General features: G+C 41.5%; 1 protein-coding gene across 1 annotated transcript in view; it reads right to left on the minus strand.

Annotated features, from left to right (window-relative positions):
* LOC126298023 (Down syndrome cell adhesion molecule-like protein Dscam2) overlaps positions 1-16,579 on the minus strand; it is a 632,609-nt gene that overhangs the window by 132,248 nt on the left and 483,782 nt on the right. The window contains exons 18-20 of the mRNA XM_049989376.1: positions 11,723-11,933; positions 2,945-3,078; positions 2,746-2,816 (exon numbers count right to left, since the gene is read on the minus strand). Of these exons, the coding sequence (XP_049845333.1) occupies positions 2,746-2,816; positions 2,945-3,078; positions 11,723-11,933 (416 nt within the window). The remainder of the gene's footprint in view (positions 1-2,745; positions 2,817-2,944; positions 3,079-11,722; positions 11,934-16,579) is intronic.

The raw sequence follows: 16,579 nt of genomic DNA on the forward strand, positions 1-16,579 counted from the left end.
CCTGTTCCCACTCCAGCACTACACACGCTTTCTATCCCGTCAATGCACCTACTACCTCTTCTCTCCTCTTCTTGTCTCCCCTCTCCCCCCCCCCCCCTCCCACAACAACCACAGCCTAGGATTCTGCATCTAGCAGCCCATCCTATCCCCACCTCATCCCAGTGTGCTTCCACAGGCAGCACATCATCTTGTCCCATCCATACCCTGTTATTGCTCACCCTCCCTGCCCCAACCCACCTACTTACTCCCACCACTCACCCCAGCAGATTGCCATTCATATTCATATCAGTTGCAATTGCAATCCACAGATGGGCCCCAGCACCCAAAGGCAGTGGCCATGTGTGTGAGTTGTGCTTAAGTGAATGTGTGTGTGCTTTCTGTTTCAGATGAAGGACTTTTTTGTCCAAGGGTTTAAATGGTTAGCAGTCTTATCATTGTGCCTGTCTGGGACCCAATGCCACCTCTATGTGATGAGTAGTAGTCTATCCTTCACGTGTTGTTGTTATTCCTCCCTGGACTTCCTATTGTTTAATATTCATATAATGTATGATATCTAATTCACTATGAAAGTTCACCAATATTCTTTGTAAATAATTCACTTAGTCATATATAATGTTAAAAGGCACACTGCAAGCACACTGTACAAGGAATAAAATGCTTCATCAACCAACTAACATAAGCATAGCCAACAGTGTATGCAGGGAAAAATAGCATGCTGTGCTATACTGGACTGTCCAGGTAGGGCAGCTCAATGAAAGAACTAAACATGTGAACATTCTGCTTGGCAACTATCAACTGTGATACATTGAATGAAAGATATTGTAATTTTTTCAAACAAAGGACATTACCTTAAGTATGAGAATGCAACTTAATGAATATATTAAAAACAAAGATTCCAAGACTTACTAAGTGGGAAAGCGCCAGCAGACAGGCACATGAACAAAACACACAAACACACACACAGAATTACTAGCTTTCGCAACCGATGGTTGTGCACATGATGTGCGGATGGATATGTGTGTGTGTCTGTGTGTGTGCGCGCGAGTGTACACCTGTCCTTTTTTTCCCCTAAGGGAAGTCTTTCCGCTCCCGGGATTGGAATGACTCCTTACCCTCTCCCTTAAAACCCACATCCTTTCGTCTTTCCCTTTCCTTCCTGAAGAAGCAACCATCGGTTGTGAAAGCTAGTAATTCTGTGTGTGTGTTTGTGTGTTTTGTTCATGTGCCTGTCTGCCGGCGCTTTCCCGCTTGGTAAGTCTTGGAATTTTTGTTTTTAATATATTTTTCCCATGTGAAAGTTTCTTTCTATTTTATTTACAAATTAATAAATATATTTAGATATATGCACTGTTTAAAAGTAAAATGCCACGAATGCATAAGTGAATTTTTTTAGATGAAGAAATTACAAAGATGAAAGTCATGTAAAAGATACGGCTCATTTTTTCTATCACTTTGCAAAAACTGCATACAAACAATTTTGTTTGTAGTTAATATTCCCAACTGCTTAAATAATTTCCTACAACATGTATGTTCATGAACCCCACATATAAATCCATTTACTTTCTTTTGTGAAAAGTAAAAAATATTTTGAAAGATGTCAGTAAAGGAAAATAATCCAAAATATGGTAAACTGAACATAAATTTTAATTACTGATTTCTATATCCATAAAGTTGGCAATTAATCTTATGGCAAAAGTAGTTTAACCTAAATATTTTAATGGGTCTACTATATGGTTTTTACAGTTTAAGTTTCCATTAATATGCACATCTAAGAACTTAGAACTTTGTACACCATGTATTATTTATTGTTGGTATACTAGGTTAGTAAGAAGTGAGGTACTTTTGTCAGTATGGAGATGTTACCAGAAAGTTTAATCAGTATGAGAGTAATGATGGAACTGTTCCATGTACTTAAATGGGTATCCTCTTGAGGAAAGAGGTGATCTTTTTCCAAACTACCAGGAATGGTTAGATAACCAGCATTCATGAATAACATCTGAAATGTTCTACATCCTCCAATGTAAATCTTACGTAAAGACTTTGTGGCCAAGTGGAGCAGGGAGGGAATGGCTTGCAAAGGCACAAAGTATCCTTCACCATCCAGAGTACAGTGGCTGAAAGAGCACATTTCTAGAGGTACAAGATATGGACAAATGATATGAGAAAACCACATGGAAGAATATGTTTGCTTTTTCTAACAGCATTTTAAAAATATCCTTGAGAAGACCCACAGTGGACGTACATCAGGCCATTATCTCTTTTATGGCCATGTGTTTCCTTATATCTCTAGTTAGAACAACACTGTTTTAATGCAACTACCTATTCTGAAATACACAAAACATTTAACTATGAAGATGGAAAGTGAGGTACTTAAAAAATCATAGATTTTACTCTGAAAGGAATTTTCAAATTAGTAATTCATTCTGAGTAGTGAACCTAATTTGACACTGAATGCTATTGCACTGTAAAATTATGTTTTTATTGCAAGAGTTTGCTTTAAACTCTTCTTTTGCAATATTTTTGCAGTGAATAACAGAACGTGACAAAAGGCTTACATAGAAATTTTCATGATGCTCTACAAATGCAAACTCAGAACAGCATGAAAGTGTTTCACATGTAATGTTATCTTTGATTTGTGTTAAAAACTCTTAAGTTATGCAGACACTATGTCCTTCTCATGATGAAGTCCATCATACTTGTTGCAAAGGAAAATTTTAGCTTTCATTACGAAAAAGGAATACATACCTTCCACGTTAAGAGTAGCTCATCAGGATCAACATTTTCAGCATTAACTTCTTGAGGGGTGCCCGATGGAGCTGTTGTTATTGAGTGATGTTATTACAAATTTTATTCATTATGACAGACATAAAACATATGTGAGACATTTGACTAGCTAAAATAAAACATTTTGTCTAGGTGACATCTATTACTGCTAAGACACTACCTTCTTCTTGTGTTTTCACAGTAAGGGGATCTGTGAAGATGCTAGCCTCAATAGCATTAATGGCAAGCATTCTTATGTGGTAGCTGGTTGCAGGGTGCAGGTCTCTTATTACAGCACTGCTCACAGACTCTGCCCTGAAAAATCAGAAATGATGATGTCTGCTGTAGGTTGATTCCTATGAGTGACTATTTACAGCCTTTTTAATAGCAGTAAAAGATAAAAAAAAAAGACAAAAGTACTGTATAAAATATTTTTTTCATTAATTTTATCTAAAGGCATGAAATGATGTTTTATTCAAAGCACTTCAAACAATAATGTCCACAGCAGGCGACTGTGTCTTTATTAGTAGAACATCTTTGCATTTCAAATGCTTCCGTCTTTCTTTTAATTTTTGGTCATAATCAAGGAACCAACCAATCAAATTGCTAAGAGGCTCACATTAATGTAATGTGCTGCTCCATTTGGACGTTTATTACGAAACAAAGGACACTCTTCTCATGTCCAGTATATTACACAGATTCTCAGGTAATACCAGCCTGTCCAACAATGGCTGGATGTTCAAGAGCCTATATGACAACATTAAATCTTCTGCCTTGGTAAAGATTTTGATTTCCTCCATTATCAGAAACCATTTGCTGCTTTGTCATACATCTTCCAGATCTGTGCAACTGCACTAAAACAACTGTTTCACCTTTTTCAGTCTCATATCTGACATATCCTTCCGTTGCACATACAACCACTGTACAGAGAGTCTCAAACCTTTTGGGTCAAATTGAAACAGGTGATACTGGGTCCACAATCGATTATATTGAGATAGGGAACCAATGGTCAGAAATGCATATTTATTATGTTATGGATATACACAGTCCACACCACATAACAACAACATACCACATAGTAATTGTTTAACATGCAACCATCCGACTCAATGAGGCATGGCAACGGAGCATGAAGTTCTGCTGCACTCTCTCAAAGATCCCTTGTGCCTGTTGTACCAGAAGACACGTGGCTTAGACCCTGGCAACCAGGTCTTTATCAATTACTTTGGGTGTTTCATACAACAATGTCCTCACCTAATGCCATATGAAAATGTCCAGAGGTGTGAAATTTGGCAATCACATTGACCATGGAGCTGAAAATTCCCTTCCAATCCAATAGTGAAGGTGCAAGTTGTTCAGACACTTGCGGGTATCCTTTCATAGACAACATGGGGTGCACTCTCCAAGAACTTCCAACAATTTCTGATAACACGAGGATGCAAGACTCACATGTCTCTCACAGATGACTTACGTAATGTGTGCAGCCAGTCTTCTTCTCGGGTCAGATGTCTGCATCAATCTTCACAAACTCTTCTTCTCCTAAGACTATAGCTGGTTAAGGGAATTTCAAAATAGACTTATTTTCTACTCTTGAAATGATTCTGTACTCTCAGGACACTTTTTGTTCAACTCTGTTGTATTTTCATCTCCACAGTAAAACAACTTCACAAGTTTCAAATAATCGTTCAACTGTCGCAAGTCAACCCCATCTTGGACCATCAGATACTAACAGGTACAACTACAATATGTTTGGTTTAATAACCACTATAAAACCAGTTCTTGTTTCCAGCAAGTCCAACACCAGAAAAAAATGTAAATGTCTTTAGTTCAATACATAATTCATTTTTTCACAACAAATGCAGTCATTACACCATCAAGGAATAAAGCATGCTTGCTCCTTGTACTGGACATACAACTTCCATGGCATGTGCAGCAAACATTTGTCCACACCAATCGACAGTCACTATTGCAGTATTCTCCCGATAAATGTCCATCCTACACACACAGAAACTGGTGACAATGTAGTCACATCTCCACTCTCTCACCCTCACACTTAAAATATCGAGTGATGGAGATGGTGGAAAGCCAAGTGCCTCTAGAACTTACACTGAAACTCTTGAGGCACTACATATCCCTCCCCTTAGCTCGAACACGTGATCTTTTGTACATGATTGTCATGTACAGTAAGGTCACATAGGATAATGCTACATCTTTCAACAACATATCTTTTGTATCAATAACAGTGAATATGCCTGTTCTCATCTTTCAATCCCTGTTAGAGTTAGCTCTTTTCAACTGTCTGACAATTTGTGCGTACCAATGTTTGTTTTTTGCCTTTTTTCAATAGTAAATTCCAGGTGTACATAATTCATGAATATTCTTGTTCTTATTTCCCATACTACTTTTCGTTAGTATGTACTTATTCATTACTTATTGTAATCTGGAGGAACTCTGAGTTAAACAAAGGTGTTCCCTTCTTCAGATACTTTTCAATTTAAAACCTAAAAATGCTAGTGTTGCATAGAATTCAAACCTACCAGACACATCCCTTTAAACGTGTGACTTCTGTCACGGCACTTCCCTTTTTCCCTTTAGGAACAGTACCTATATCTTACATGGGTTGATCCTAGGAGTACCCTTTCTCCTTCCATTTTGGTAGGTATGCCCCTTTCTTATTCCTATCCTTCTATGGTACAGGTCAATTCCCTTCTTGGCACCCCTGTCCGTGCAGTATAGGTCAGCCTTTCATAGGTCTGCCTATCCGCCCTTTTTCTCATCCAATAAATGTAGAGTGGGCCCTCCGCATCCTTCTTGAGCAGGCCTCCTGGTTCATTGCTCTAGCATACATCTTTATGTATACTATTCTTAAATATTCTCTGGTAAAATTATAAATCTACCTCACACCTCAACTCCTCTTTCCAATACTCCGTCTAATACCTTAGAGTCCTCTTTCACTCCTCACTCCTACGATATAAACAAATATTACGCCTACACATAGTAGATGATATGTCTACCTGTATTTACTAACTACCACTAGATACTATGCCTTTTCTCAAAAGACTAGGATGACTAACTCCAATTAACTTACCCCTGTTTTATACTTATTGCTCCAGTTCTCCTGTTCCTGCTTCTTGAGGCACATGCGTTGATTGTTATTATGCTGTCTTTATATGCATGAAAATACACTCCTGGAAATGGAAAAAAGAACACATTGACACCGGTGTGTCAGACCCACCATATTTGCTCAGGACACTGCGAGAGGGCTGTACAAGCACGGCACAGCGGACACACCAGGAACCGCGGTGTTGGCCGTCGAATGGCGCTAGCTGCGCAGCATTTGTGCACCGCCGCCGTCAGTGTCAGCCAGTTTGCCGTGGCATACGGAGCTCTGTCGCAGTCTTTAACACTGGTAGCATGCCGCGACAGCGTGGACGTGAACCGTACGTGCAGTTGACGGACTTTGAGCGAGGGCGTATAGTGGGCATGAGGGAGGCCGGGTGGACGTACCGCCGAATTGCTCAACACGTGGGGCGTGAGGTCTCCACAGTACATCGATGTTGTCGCCAGTGGTCGGCGGAAGGTGCACGTGCCCGTCGACCTGGGACCGGACCGCAGCGACGCACGGATGCACGCCAAGACCGTAGGATCGTACGCAGTGCCGTAGGGGACCGCAACGCCACTTCCCAGCAAATTAGGAACACTGTTGCTCCTGGGGTATCGGCGAGGACTATTCGCAACCGTCTCCATGAAGCTGGGCTACGGTCCCGCACACCGTTAGGCCGTCTTCCGCTCACGCCCCAACATCGTGCAGCCCGCCTCCAGTGGTGTCGCGACAGGCGTGAATGGAGGGACGAATGGAGACGTGTCGTCTTCAGCGATGAGAGTCGCTTCTGCCTTGGTGCCAATGATGGTCGTATGCGTGTTTGGTGCTTTGCAGGTGAGCGCCACAATCAGGACTGCATACGACCGAGGCACACAGGGCCAACACCCGGCATCATGGTGTGGGGAGCGATCTCCTACACTGGCCGTACACCTCTGGTGATCGTCGAGGGGACACTGAATAGTGCACGGTACATCCAAACCGTCATCGAACCCATCGTTCTACCATTCCTAGACCGGCAAGGGAACTTGCTGTTCCAACAGGACAATGCACGTCCGCATGTATCCTGTGCCACCCAACGTGCTCTAGAAGGTGTAAGTCAACTACCCTGGCCAGCAAGATCTCCGGATCTGTCCCCCATTGAGCATGTTTGGGACTGGATGAAGCGTCGTCTCACACGGTCTGCACGTCCAGCACGAACGCTGGTCCAACTGAGGCGCCAGGTGGAAATGGCATGGCAAGCCATTCCACAGGACTACATCCAGCATCTCTACGATCGTCTCCATGGGAGAACAGCAGCCTGCATTGCTGCGAAAGGTGGATATACACTGTACTAGTGCCGACATTGTGCATGCTCTGTTGCCTGTGTCTATGTGCCTGTGGTTCTGTCAGTGTGATCATGTGATGTATCTGACCCCAGGAATGTGTCAATAAAGTTTCCCCTTCCTGGGACAATGAATTCACGGTGTTCTTATTTCAATTTCCAGGAGTGTATATATGAGAGCAATGAAAAAAATAATGATGTACAACCGTCACATATCAACAATGTAATATGTGGACCTACTTAGAGGATTGTTGTTCCCTGTCTTTATTCCCCTACACCCACCCCTTGGAGGTTCAGACATCACTTCAGTTTTCTAATTTGTAATTTTCATGCTTGTGTGTAAGTTTCTCTTTGTGTGTATGTCTATGTGTGTTTGTGCAGCCTGACTCTTCGGCCTACTTAAGTGAAATAAGTTGTAGGTTCTTTGTAACCAAAAAAAAGAGAAGGATTTCTGCGATAGAAGTATATGAATATGGAAAGAGGGAAAGATAGATAGGTACTCAGATGAGAAGTAAGAAAGTTGCTAAGATTGAAGAAGAGAAAAAAGATAGCCCCACAGACAGGAAACCCTTCCCCACCCCTTCCCCAGGATCCCTACTTTGCCAATATTTGAGTGAGAAGCCGGAGGAGGTATGATGTTAAACGTCTCCTACAGAACTGACATTCTCACCTTCACCTTTGAAGTCCCTGAAGAAAAATCTTAGCGAGTGGAGGCGGAGTCGCCATCGATGAGTAGAGGCTGGTGCAGTCCGTGTCGGTGGCTGGTTACTGCGTCGGCGGGATGTACATGTGTCAAAACTGCTTACTCTCCACATCCAATTTTCGTAGTCAAAAGCTTGTGGTCTTCTCTCCAGTTTTTTCTTTTTCACTATGACTTTCTCAAGTCTTTTACTATGTTGCACTCGCCTATTTCTTCCATTGTTTTATTGGGCTCAATACAATTACTGAAAGCAGTTTGCACATCTTGTTAGGCCTGGTTACTATGGCAACTCACAATATCTTCTTCCCGTTTCTGTCTAGAAATTCCTGCTTTCTTCAAGTCTTGTCACTTAGGTCACCACTAGGCGTGTATAGTAAAAAATAATATTTTCTTATTTCCGTAATCTGATGATCACATACACAAATTTTGCTGTCAATATACTTGTCGATTAATGATGTAGTTGACTTGAAACACAATAAGTTTCTTCATGTTCACTTAAATATATAACTTGCAGAGACCAATTAAACAACATTTGTGAGAGAGTTGGCTTAACAACCATTCCTCTTCTCACAAAATCTGAACTACATCTTGCCTTTAGCAAGTCCACGACGTGGAAATCAAATGTAAGTGTCTTGAGTTCAATACATAATTTATGTGTTCATAACAAATGCAGTTACTACACCATCAAGGAATAAAGCATGCTTGCTCCTTGTACTGCACATTCAGCTTCTATGGCGTGAGTGGCAAATACTTGTCCACGCCAATTGACAGTCACTATTGCAGTATTCTCCCGATACAAGTCCATCCTGCACAAACAGAAACCGGAGGCAAGGTAGACACATCTCCACTCTCTCACCCTCATACTTTAAATATTGGGTGTTCGAGACTGTGGAAAGGTGAGTGTCTTTGGAACTTACACCAAAATTCTCGAGGCACTACAAACTGTGCCAGCACATCTGGCAGAACACCATGTAACACATCTTACTCCAGACATGGCTGTTGCAGTTGTCGAAAACACCATCACAGGTGGCTTGAGGCCTCATACATGAACAATACAAACTGTAAGAAGTTTGGCACTACAGCACTGCGGTGGATTAGCCACTGAAGGTCGTCACATGACCACGTGGTATGAACCAAGTTGAGTACAGCATGTCTGTCTGGTGGTCACAGATGTACGCTGCTTATCACCTGCTGCTTCTTCAAGTGGACAACAGACACCAGGGATCATTGCTAGAACGCATCAAAACTGCACGCATCATTGCAAAACACGCACTGAGATGGCAGTCAACACTCTGAACAGTTACTAAGAGCCACACTGTTGTCATGTGGTGTGCGCTGTGTACATCCACAATACAATAAAAATGCATTTCTGTCCCTTGGTTCCCTGTCTCAATATAATCAGCTGTGGATCCATTATCACCTGTTTCAGTTTGACCCAAAAGGTTTGATACACCATTTATACATTAAGTACTGAGGACACTAAATGTGCAATTTTTTATGTATAGGGATAGAGCTGGAATAAATTTCTGCTAGTAATCGAAAATACTCTTTTCAAAAACTGCAAGAGGAGGAGGTATACTTGAAAACGACCTGGAGACATGGGAAGATGCCCACTAGATTAGTTTATGGTAGAAAAGAGATTCCAAAATCAGGTAGTGGACTTACGGCAGGCAAGCTGCAAATATGTACTCCAATCATTATTTAATAATGATGAAGAGTAGGTTAGAGTTTTAAAAAATCACACAGAAGAATGAATGTGGAAAGATGTGGAATTCTGAACTACTAAAAAGTGATGTGTGACTTTGAAATTCTTCAAGTCCGTAGATACTGTGGGTATGTATACCACAGCAGGCATTTCAGTTGAACAGGAATATACGTACATAAAAAGGGTAATCACAGACGTTGGACAGTCAAATATTGGTACAAGGAAGGCAACTGTGAATAAATCTTCGGTAACAGAGGAATTACCTCAATTGATCAGCAATAAAAGGAAGTACAAAATTGTTCAAGAAAAGACAGTAATACAGCAAAATAAGTGTTTTAGGAGTGAAACAAATATTAAGTGCTGAGACACTAAAGTGAAATGGTTGCACAAAAAAGATAATAAATCAAACAGAAATGTTCATCAGAAGACTGTATTCAGCATACAGAAATGTTGTAGATCTAGAAAAAGCATTCTTTAATGTAAAATGCAGAAAGGTGTTCAAAAGTCTCTGATAAATAGGATTAAGCTATAAGGAAATACAAGTAATATGCAATATGTACAAAAACAAAGAGGGAAAAATAAGGATGGAAGACCAAGAGTTGACAGATAAGATTAAAAAGGGTGTGAGACAGAGATGCAGTCTTTCACGTCAACTGTTCAATCTATACATTCACGAAACAATGGTGGAAATAACATAAATGCTCTGCAGTGGGATTAAAATTCAGTTAAGTGAAGAAGTATTACATGGCCTGTTGAATGAAATGAACAATCTAATGACTGCAGAATATGTGCTGAGGATAAACAGAAGAAAGAAAAAAGTAATGTGGAGTAGCAGAAGTGAGATTATTGATCAACTTACCATCAAAGTTGAGGACCACAAAGAAGATGAAGGAATTCCACTATAGGGGGACATGAACAGCAGACTGGAAGAGGGAAAGAGAATAGTCCTGGGCCATAAACATCTACCAAAACTAGTCCTTAATTTGAGGAAGAAATACCTGAGTTTGTAAATTTCGAGCTCAGTAATGCATGAAAGTAAATAATGGACTGCAGGAAAATTGGGGAAAAAAAAAAAACAGAATTGAAGCATTTAGATGTGGTGCTATATGTGGCGACCCACAAAAGCAGCAATCTGGCTTCTTTACTGAAGAGCAACACCATCAAATAATGCAACTTGGAATAAAATGTACAGACTACAGGAAAACAAACTGTGCTTCCAATGCATGTGAGCACTTTCAAATATTCACACTGTTTCAAGTAAAATGTAAATGTTGTGTGACTAGGGCCTCCCGTCAGGTAGACTATTCACCGGGTGCAAGTCTTTTGATTTGACGCCACTTCAGCGATTTGCGTGTTGATGGGGATGAAATGATGAAGATTAGGACAACACAACACCCAGTCTCTCAGCGGAGAAAATTTCTGACCTGGCTGGGAATCAAACCCGGGCCCTTAGGATTGACATTCTGGCACACTGACCACTCAGCTATCAGAGACAGACACTGTTTCAAGTCAAAGACATGAACTAACCATGTAAAGGATGCAAGATACTTGATTCTTTTGAGAAATTACAAAATTAGTTTTATACAGTAATATATATTACTCACAATTGGTGACTGATGAAGCAAAAATAATAGAAATAAATGTTAACTTCTGTGTTTTAATGGCATGGCTTGGTTTTATGTTTATGTGGGCTTGAATTTTAATAATATAAGCTTTTATCAAAAGTTCTAATGAGTGGTTACATGATGAGGATTACAGTGACTTTATTTTTAATGAGTTTATCACCATAATCTGTCTACAGTCTATTTTCACTGTGTTATAAGTTCTTCTAACAATAAAGTTAGTTAACATTAAGAATCAAAGTCAATATTACATTTTATTTCACAAAATGAGACTAAATTTGTAACATTTAAAAAACTGTAATTTACACCATTTCATGGTAATTTATTCCAAACAGAAAGGTACTACCTCACATAAACTAATTCCTAATGACTGTCTCATTCCTCATTTTAATGAGGTTGTCTAAGCATAAGGAGAATTTATACATTTCAGTTTAAACTGCTGCAATTTTAATTTTTCTTGTGGCTTGCAATGTTCCACCTAGGTTATCACTATGCTATAAGTACTCACTTCTTACTTGTTAAATCAGCACCTGACGGTGAAATGGAGACGTTAACGGTGCCAATGTGATTCCAGTCATCAATGAGGCTAGTTGCCCTCTTGTACTGTACGAGATATCCCATCAAGCTGCTGTGTCCGTCAAATGGAGGCCGCCATGACAGACGGACTGACCTGCTGTCTGCCTCCACCACCTCAACATCAAGGGGTGGGTCTGGTGGCTCTGCAAACAAAAACGTTAAATAAATGAATATATTTTCTGAAGATTATCACAATTATTATACAGGGTGTCCCAGCTATCTTGTCCACCCAAAACATCTCTGGAACAATAACAGCTATTGGAAAACGACTTTCACCAGTATCAATGTAGGCCCTGGGGCCCATGAATGTACATGTTTGGAAACATTCTAAAACGAAAGCATATGTGTTTTTTTAACACAAGCTTACGTTTTTTAAATGGACCTCCTATATTTTTTCTTCAGCAATCCATAGCATGACAAAGCACATACACAATGGTGTTGATTGCATCACAATATTCCCATTACATCCCGAGATATTGACACGCGAAGTTGACGCTTGAAACACCCAACATGCGCTGCTAGCGCACGTCCTGAGGCTCAGGCGTGAACCCCATGCTGCCCGTAATTGTGCACCAGACCATATTATTCGTTTCGGACCTCTTGATAAGTATGGAAATGTGATTACGCATGTCAATCACATTGCGATTACGGCCAGCAATTTTGGCCATCATTAACCAACACATCCAACCAATTGCCCAAAATCAAGCATCCCACATCAAAGATACCAACCATTTCCTTCCCCGACTATCCACCATTCCTATTTCTTTACCTCCAGGATTCCTAATCAGCACTCGATGCCACTTCACTACACACCAACATCCTTCATGCCCATGATCTTGACACTATTGAACACTACTTCTCCCAACATCCTTCACATTCCAACCCACTACTTCGTTCCTCAAACACTTTACTAGTTTTAAATCAAACAATGGAAATGATGGAATGTAACAATATAAGAGAAGGAAAGTTGCTACTCACCATATGGCGGAGATGCAGAGCTGCGATAGGCAAAATAAAAAGATTCACACAATCATAGCTTTTGGCCTTTAAGCCGTTTGTCAGCAGTAGACACACACACACACACACACACAAACTCATGCAAGTGCAACTTGCACACACATCTCAGAGAGCTGAAACTACACTGCGATCAGCAACACCAGTGCATGATGGGAGTGGCGACTGGGTGGAGGTAAGGAGGAGGCTGGGGTGGGGAGGGGGAGGGATAGTGTGGTGGGAGTGGCAGACAGTGAAGTGTTGCAGTTTAGACGGAGGGTAGGAGAGAAGGTGCGAAAGGAGAAGGCGGTAAGTAGCGGAAAGGAGAGAAATAAAAATAACAATAAAAGAAATTAAAAGACTGGGTGTGGCGGTGAAATGACGGCTGTGTAGTGCTGGAATTGGAACAGGGAGGAGACTGGATGGGTGAGAACAGTGACTAACGAAGGTTGAGGCCAGGAGGGTTACGGAAACGTAGGATGTATTGCAGGGAAAGTTCCCACTTGCGTAATTCAGAAAAGCTGGTGTTGGTGGGATGGATCCATATGGCACAGGCTGTGAAGCAGTCATTGAGATGAGGGGTATCATGTTTGGTAGCGTGTTCAGCAACAGGGTGGTCCACTTGATTTTAGGGCACAGTTTGTCAGTGGCCGTTCATGCGGACAGACAGATTGTTGGTTGTCATGCCTACATAGAATGCGGCACAGTGGTTGCAATTTAGCTTGTAGATTACATGGTTGGTTTCACAGGTAGCCCTGCCTTTGATGTGATAGGTAATGTTAAAGACCGGACTGGAGTAGGTGGTGGTAGGAGGATGTATGGGACAGGTCTTGCATCTAAGTATATTACAAGGGTATGAGCCATGAGGTAAGGGATTGGGAGCAGGGCATGTGTAAGGATGGATGAGTATATTGTGTAGGTTCGGTGGACAGCGGTACACCACGGTAGGAGGGGTGGGAAGGATAGTGGGTAGGGCATTTCTCATTTCAGGGCATGACATAAGGTAGTCGAAATCCTGGCGAAGAATGTAATTCAGTTGCTCCAGTCCCGGATGGTACTGAGTTAAAGGGGAATGCTCCTCTTTGACTGGACTGTGGGACTTTGGGAGGTGGTGGGAGACTGGAAAGATAAGGCACGGGAGATTTGTTTTTGTGTCGACCATGGATGGCTAGGCTGTAGCGAAGGGACTTCTTGGTATGAAACGGGTGGCAGCCATAAGCTGCAACCACTGTGCTGCATTTTATGTAGGCATGACAACCAACAAGATGTCTGTCTGCAAGAATGGCCACTGGCAAACTGTGGCCTAAAATCAAGTGGACCACCCTGTAGTTGAACATGCTGCCAAACATGATACCCCTCATCTCAATGACTGCCTCACAGCCTGTGCCATATGGATCCTTTCCACCAACACCAGCTTTTCTGAATGGCACAGGTGGGTACTTTCCCTGCAGTACATCCTATGTTCCCGTAACCCTCCTGGCCTCAACCCTCATTAGTCACTGTCCTCACCCATCCAGCCCCTTAGCTGTGCCCATTCCAGCACTACACAGCCGTCATTTAACCGCCACACCCAGTTTTTTAATTTCTTTTATTTTTATTTATCTCCTTTCCGCTACTTACCCCCTCCTCCCTCCAAACCTTCCTCCTACCATCCGTCTAAACTGCAACACTTCACTGTCTGCCACTCCCACCATACTATCCCCCCCCCTTCCCCATCCCAACCTACTCCTTACCCCCACCCAGTCGCCACTCCCATCATGCACTGGTGATGCTGATCACAGTGTAGTTTAAGCTCTCTCAGATGTGTGTGCAAGTTGCACTTGCGTGAGCGCGCGCGCGCGTGTGTGTGTGTGTGTGTGTGTGTGTGTGTGTGTCTACTGTTGACAAAGGGCTTAATGGCCAAAAGCTACAGGTATGATTGTGTGAATCTTTTTATTGTGCCTATCACAGCACAGCATCTCCACTATATGGTGAGTAGCAACTTTCCTTCTCTCGTATTGTTACTTTACTAACTTTATCATCCCCCCCCCCTCCCCCCATGAACCATGGACCTTGCCGTTGGTGGGGCAACAATACAGATGCCTCAACAATACAGATACCTGTACCGTAGGTGCAACCACAACGGAGGGGTATCTGTTGAGAGGTCAGACATACATGTGGTTCCTAAAGAGGGGCAGCAGCCTTTTCAGTAGTTGCAGGGGCAACAATCTGGATGATTGACTGATCTGGCCTTGTAACATTAACCAAAACGGCCTTGCTGTTGTGGTACTGTGAATGGCTGAAAGCAAGGGGAAACTACAGCCGTAATTTTTCCCGAGGATATGCAGCTTTACTGTATGGTTAAATGTTGATGGCGTCCTCTTGGGTAAAATATTCCAGAGGTAAAATAGTCCCCCATTCGGATCTCTGGGCGGGGACTACTCAGGAGGATGTCATTATCAGGAGAAAGAAAACTGGCGTTCTACGGATCTGAGAGTGGAATGTCAGATCCCTTAATCGGGCAGGTAGGTTAGAAAATTTAACAAGGGAAATGGATAGGTTAAAGTTAGATATAGTGGGAATTAATGAAGTCCAGTGGCAGGAGGAACAAGACTTCTGGTCAGGTGAATACAGGGTTATAAATACAAAATCGAATAGGGGTAATGCAGGAGTAGGTTTAATAATGAATAAAAAAATAGGAGTGCGAGTAAACTACTACAAATAGAATAGTGAACGTATTATAGTGGCCAAGATAGATATGAAGCCCATGCCTACTACAGAAGTACAAGTTTATATGCCAGCTAGCTCTGCAGATGACAAAGAAATTGAAGAAATGTATGATGAGATAAAAGAAATTATTCAGCTAGTGAAGGAAGACGCAAATTTAATAGTCATGGGTGACTGGAATTCGACAGTAGGAAAAGGGAGAGAAGGAAACATAGTAGGTGAATATGGGTTGGGGCTAAGAAATGAAAGAGGAAGCCGCCTGGTAGAATTTTTCACAGAGCACAACTTAATCATAGCTAACACTTGGTTTAAGAATCATAAAAGAAGGTTGTATACATGCAAGAACCCTGGAGATACTAAAAGGTATCAGATAGATTATATAATGGCAAGACAGAGATTTAGGAAGCAGGTTTTACATTGTAAGACATTTACAGGGGCAGATGTGGACTCTGACTACAATCTATTGGTTATGAACTGTAGATTAAAACTGAAGAAATTGCAAAAGGGTTGGAATTTAAGGAGATCGGACCTGGATAAACTGAAAAAACCAGAGGTTGTACAGAGTTTCAGGGAGAGCATAAGGTAACAACTGACAAGAATGGGGGAAAGAAATACAGTAGAAGAAGAATGGGTAGCTTTGAGGGATGAAGTAGTGAAGGCAGCAGAGGATCAAGTAGGTAAAAAGACAAGGGCTAATAAAAATCCTTGGGTAACAGAAGAAATATTGAATTTAATTGATGAAAGGAGAAAATATAAAAATGCAGTAAATGAAGCAGGCAAAAAGGAATACAAACGTCTCAAAAATGAGATCGACAGGAAGTGCAAAATGGCTAAGCAGGCATGGCTAGAGGAAAAATATAAGTATGTGGAGGCTTATCTCACAAGGGGTAAGATAGATACTGCCTACAGGAAAATTAAAGAGACCTTTGGAGAAAAGAGAACCACTTGTATGAATATCAAGAGCTCAGATGGAAACACAGTTCTAAGCAAAGAGGGGAAAGCAGAAAGGTGGAAGGATTATATAAAGGGTCTATTCAAGGGTGATGTACTTGAGGACAATATTATGGAAATGGAAGAGGATGTAGATGAA

This window comes from Schistocerca gregaria, chromosome 1, assembly GCF_023897955.1.
Source record: "Schistocerca gregaria isolate iqSchGreg1 chromosome 1, iqSchGreg1.2, whole genome shotgun sequence".
Lineage (NCBI taxonomy): Eukaryota > Metazoa > Arthropoda > Insecta > Orthoptera > Acrididae > Schistocerca > Schistocerca gregaria.